This window comes from Octopus bimaculoides, chromosome 5 (assembly GCF_001194135.2).
Source record: "Octopus bimaculoides isolate UCB-OBI-ISO-001 chromosome 5, ASM119413v2, whole genome shotgun sequence".
NCBI lineage: Eukaryota > Metazoa > Mollusca > Cephalopoda > Octopoda > Octopodidae > Octopus > Octopus bimaculoides.
This window is the reverse complement of record NC_068985.1, coordinates 105,379,432-105,385,186: the sequence shown is the minus strand read 5'-3', so window position 1 is coordinate 105,385,186 and position 5,755 is coordinate 105,379,432. Positions and strand designations below refer to the sequence as shown.

The 5,755-nt window shown below is 37.8% G+C and overlaps 1 protein-coding gene across 1 annotated transcript in view; it reads right to left on the bottom strand.

Annotated features, from left to right (window-relative positions):
- Window positions 1-5,664, bottom strand: part of LOC106880222 (uncharacterized) — a gene marked incomplete at its 5' end in the record, with an annotated part of 61,697 nt that extends 56,033 nt beyond the window's left edge. The window contains one exon of the mRNA XM_052968093.1: window positions 5,335-5,664. Coding sequence (XP_052824053.1) covers window positions 5,335-5,664 — 330 coding nt within the window. The remainder of the gene's footprint in view (window positions 1-5,334) is intronic.
- Window positions 5,665-5,755: the final 91 nt, after the last annotated feature.

Genomic DNA, 5,755 nt, shown 5'->3' with positions numbered 1-5,755 from the left:
GAAGGAGGGAGGGAGAAGGTGGCCGAATGACAGGGACAGAGAGAACAGGTAAGAATATTGACAATTCCTGGAATAAAATTTAGAGACGAATAGACAGAGAAGGAGTGAAAGAGCGTGAGAGTAGTGTGTGTGTATGAGAGAGAGAGGGGGGAGAGGGGGAGGGGGGAGAAGGGGAGTGAGAGAGAGGGTGAGAGAGATGAGGGAGAATTTCAGAGAGACAGACAGAGAGACAGAGACAGTGACAGAGCGCGGTGAAATTAAAAATAGGTTGAAAAGCCGCTGCAACGAAAGAGAATGATTTACTGGGTAAGAAAAAAATATTGTTAAAACGGGCAAGAGAGTGACAGAAGTACAGAGAGAGAGAGGGAGTGAGAGAGAGAGAGAGAGAGGGGGGTAGGGGTAGAGTGAGAAAGAGAGAGAAAACTGCTTCCGGTCTAGCTGAGGTGACCTTGGGACATGGGACGTCGGCGAACATATTCTAATTTAAAATATATTCTACTCATTTGTATATATTTCTATTGACTTACTAGTTTACTTATTTTTGTATAAATATTTATATATTTTCCTGTGAATGAGAATCAAACAGGATATTTTTTTGCCGATAAAGTGAACAATAGAAATTATTTTGAAGCTGTGTCTGGGTGGGGGTGAGAGAGAGCGAGTGAGTGACAGACAGACAGACAGACAGACAGACAGACAGACAGAGATAGAGTATTTATGTCTGTGCGTTAAGTATGCTATCTTAGATAGATAGATAGATAGATAGATAGATAGATAGATAGATAGATAGATAGATAGATAGATAGATAAATAGATAGATAGATAGATAGATAGATAGATAGATAGATAGATAGATAAACATACATACATACATACATACATACATACATACATATAGAGCGAAAAATAGATAAACAGAGAGAGAGAGAAAGAGAGATTGTTATAGAGATATAGTATAAATAGAAACTGTTTAATGTCTTTGTGTGTTTCAGTGTGTAGGCGTGTGAGTGGGAGGCACGGGGGATTGTGGACAGTACGAGTCTGTATGTGTGCGTGTTTGTGTGTGTATGTATGCGTGTGTGTCTTGTGGATAGGGTTGGGAGGTAAGATAAAGTGTGAAATTCAAATCACTGAGGAGAATTATTGACAACCAAGGTGAATGAAGAAAGTTAGATAGAGGTTAAACAAGTTAAAAAATAAAGACTGAAATATAATGCAAGTGACAGATAAACATTTTTGATGAATGAATAAAGACGAAAGAGTGAGAGCGAGATTGAGATTCTTCATCAACAATGACAACCGTAAAAGCAAGAACGACAAACACAAGAAACATCAACAATATCGATCTTTAAGTAGAGTCGATTAAATCAATCTAGCAGAAATTTTTTTTTCTGACATGGCCCACGATATTTTTTGTATCGTTTCTGACCAGCCCAACGTCAACTAAATAATATCAAAAATTAATGTTAATACAATAATTTAATTAACAACAGCCAGTGAAGACCAATACAGCAAAGAGTATTCTTTCTAATTCACAGACCCTCTCTTGGCTTCCTTGTGGACATTTCCGATGCTCAGAATATGATCTACTTTCCTTTCTTCAACGACGTTTCTACGGTCGATGAGGGTCTTGCTTTACAGTGTAAAGCTGCTAACCCCACAACAAATCCCACATATCGTGGACGACCCATTAGTTTGGCTTCCATACAGTAATCTATCCAACATGACTAAAGTTGCCCAGTTGATTCAGTGGTATGTCGTGGTTTTGACCGCCTTGTGCGCTAACCGAATTCGTCGTCCCTCCCTTAAACGAGGCATACTTTCGACGACAGTAAATATAAGTATATAAAAGTAGCTGCCCTATCCGATTCAAACAATCTGCAAAGTCTGAGCTATGCCACAAAGTAGGTTAAATTCTCCGCCGGTATAACACTCAGAATCATAAAAAGCATGCAAACTTCCCCACCACGGCAATGCAGAAGACTGAAGTACTAAATAGAATGCAGAGGTTCAACGGCTTCGTTGTTTCCTGTTTCTTTTTAATATGATATGTAGAAAGTTATTTTCTAAATAAGCAAATGCTTCCGTGGCTAACAAGAAATTATATGTCAGCCCTACCTTGTGCATCACTGAATGAAATACACCTCAGAACTTCACTGATATTTTACGTAACAGGAATAAGTCATTTATGAAGTTATATAATTTGCTAAAAATAACGGTCGAATGTGTTTTGAATCCGTCTCGTAGCACTCCGTCGGTTACGATGACAAGGGTTCCAGTTGATCTGATCAACGGAACAGCCTACTCGTGAAATTAACGGGCAAGTGGCTGAGCACTCCACAGACACGTGTACCCTTAACGTAGTTCTCGGGGAGATTCAGCGTGACGCAGGTTGTGACAATTCTTTAGGGTTGTACATACTTCTGTGAGATACTTTATATATACATACAATTAATACTGTGCAATTGACATGAAATTATCATTGCACAGCTGAAACCTGTGCGATACATGTAATACTAAGATCTCCATTCTTTATCTGCTACACACACACACACACACACACACACACACACACATACAAACACACACACACACAAACACACTCACACGCACACACATACATAGATACATACATACACATGTGTGTGTGTGTGTGTGTGTGTGTGTGTGTGTGTGTGTGTGTGTGTGTGTGTGTGTATGTATAACTTCCTAATGCGTAGAGGTGTCTATATTCGCCTATAAAACTTTGTTCAAAAAGACATTAAAGTCAGCTGCGCTAATTTACTTGTTTTGTTTATCGGTGGAAAATTATATCAAAAACAAAAGGTTTCATTGAATGGCGTCTGAAAATAGCATTAGTGCAGGACAAGTGTCATGACGTGACTCGTTTTTAAACACACACACACACACACACACACACACACACACACACACACTTCTATACGCACGCGCACACACACACATATTTGTATGCATATATAAGTATACATACATACACACATGTATGTATGTATGTATGTATGTATGTATGTATGGATGGATGGATGGATGGATGGATGGATGGATGGATGGATGGATTTATGTATGTATGTATGTATGTATGAATTTCTATGGTGATCGTTCGTTGTTGCTTGTATCAGCGTAAACGTTAATGAAGCGTTAATGAGCGATATATGAGTTACTTCAAGTTTTATTTTCGATAAGGAAGTGGTTGTACTGGCTTGTATAGCATAGTAGTACGATCCGGCAATTGATCAGGTTCCAATGACATTGCTACTCCATCTCCATGAGTAAATACGAGGAAAAACGAGAAAATATCACGAGAAAATTAGAACTAAAAGAAAACTAAGGTAAACGGTAATAGAACTTATGTTCCTGAGGCCAGATGTATTTTGTATTCTGAAAAAGCAAGGAAAATAGTCTTGATCCAGCTTCCAGTCCCATAGGAAGATATATGTGATGAGGCCTTTGAATGGAAACATGCCAAATTACGAAAACCTTCAGCAGGATTGCAAAGGAGAAGGGCTTTTCACAGTCGAGATTGGTTGTAGAGGATTCCCTGTACAATCGGTATGGTGAATGCTTGCAATCATCGGAATGAGAGGAAAGAAGCGAAGAGTGGCTCTGTGCAGGATGAGAGAGGCAACTGAAAGAGTTTCTTGCTGAAGACAGAAGAGTTAAGCTGGAAGCCAGGAAGAGATGACGGGTAATGACTTGGCCACGTCTGCTGAAACACCAGAGGTTCTGGGTCAAAATCCGATTCTGGGTCAAAATACTCAATGATCGTTTGATACCATCTGATGACATCAAATTTCTTATGACCAAAGTTCTATTCACTTTGGTAAGTGGAAAAGAATCACCTTCTTCTAGATGTGTGTGAATATATATATGTGTGTGTGTGTGTGTGTGTGTGTGTGTGTGTGTGTGTGTGTGAATATATATATATATATACACTAGTGCTGTTTCTATTTCATATTTGAATACATGCATACATACACACATACACACACATACATACATACATACATGCATACATACATACATACATACATACATACATACATACATACATACATACATACATACTCATTGAACATTCAGCATCAATAATTATTGAATATAATTGACGGCCGTTAACAAATGACAAATTTCTTCGTTGAAAATGTTGTTTTGGTGCATTTAAATTTGAATATCTCTCCCATAATCCGTTAGACTAATTCACTGGTTTTCATGTACAATAAAGAAGCTGCGATATATTAAGTTTTTATAAGACGAACTTTAAACAGAAAATGACAGGCAGTGATATATAGCTTAATCAGAAGTGATGAAGAGCGACAAGTCGCAAGAAGGAGCAAACAGCAGTAGTTAACAGCGTCAAGTGATAATAACAAAGCGTCATGATATAAGTGAAAAAATGAAAACAGCAAGACAAAAGAGAATTATTCAAGAGGGTTAGGTGTAATTGGTACAAAAACATCAAGAAAGCATCAGACGTATGGATAAAGCTTCTATAAAAAGGAATTAAACTCATCAATAACAATGGATGCTTTTGTAATTATAGTAATAATCACCAAGTGTTCGTAAATAAAGTAATAATGTCGTAATGTCTCAAAGAGCAGCTGTAGACTATAAAATGATACAATTATCTTTTTAAAAAATGAATTAATGGTGATAAATATCAGTGAACAGTGCTAAAGGCAAATGATAAATACTGAATATATAGAATGCGGTTGCAAGGAGGAACCAGCGATAGCAAGGAATTTTCAAAGACATAAGGGAATGAGTAACAACTTGTCTGTTAAGATCAGCCATCTTGAAAGTGTGATGAGCAGTCATATAAACCTGTAGAGTAAATTGTCAACAAACGAAAATAAATGACGTGACGAAATTCTACAACAAGATTCAACAAACGATAGGACATCATTACGCAGTTATTTTCAGTTAAGATAAAATAAAATAAAATAATGGAAACTTAATTAATTTGTGAAGCTTCCCAGCTATTTTTAGACTGGTTACATTTCCTTGTTAACTCATCCTTGTCATTTTGGCTACTTAACAAATGAATACGACGTTTACTGAAGGCGAAAACAGGAAGAGAGCTGAACTATCATCGTCACATCACATTCCCAAGAACATCCAACTCTTATGCATCCACTACTATATAATTACTCCCTAATTTAACTCAACCAATGAATCGTCTTTCGTTTTGCATTCACTGTATCATTACCGCAATCAACACCCACCCCACCAGCGCTTCAACCATCACTGTCGCCATTAACCTTCCGCCATAATTTTTGTCATCATCACCAAAATCCTGTCGTCCACTACACATACTCTCACAAAAATTAGAATAAGTGGTTTCTTCTTCTTCTTCTTCTTCTTCTTCTTCTTCTTTTTTTTTTTTTTCTTCTTCTTCTTCTTCTTCTTCTTCTTCTTCTTCTTCCCCTTCTTCTTCCCCTTCTTCTTCCCCTTCTTCTTCTCCTTCTTCTCCTTCTTCTCCTCTTCCTTCTTCTTCTTCTTCTTCTTCTTCTTCTTCTTCTTCTTCCTCTTCTTCTTCTTCTTCTTCTTCTTCTTCTTCTTCCCCTTCTTCTTCCCCTTCTTCTTCTCCTTCTTCTCCTCTTCCTTCTTCTTCTCCTTCTTCTCCTCTTCCTTGTTCTTCTCCTTCTTCTGCTTGTGCTACTACTACTACTACTACTACTACTATATTTGCTGCTGCTGCTGCTGCTGCTGCTGCTGCTGCTGCTGCTGCTGCTGC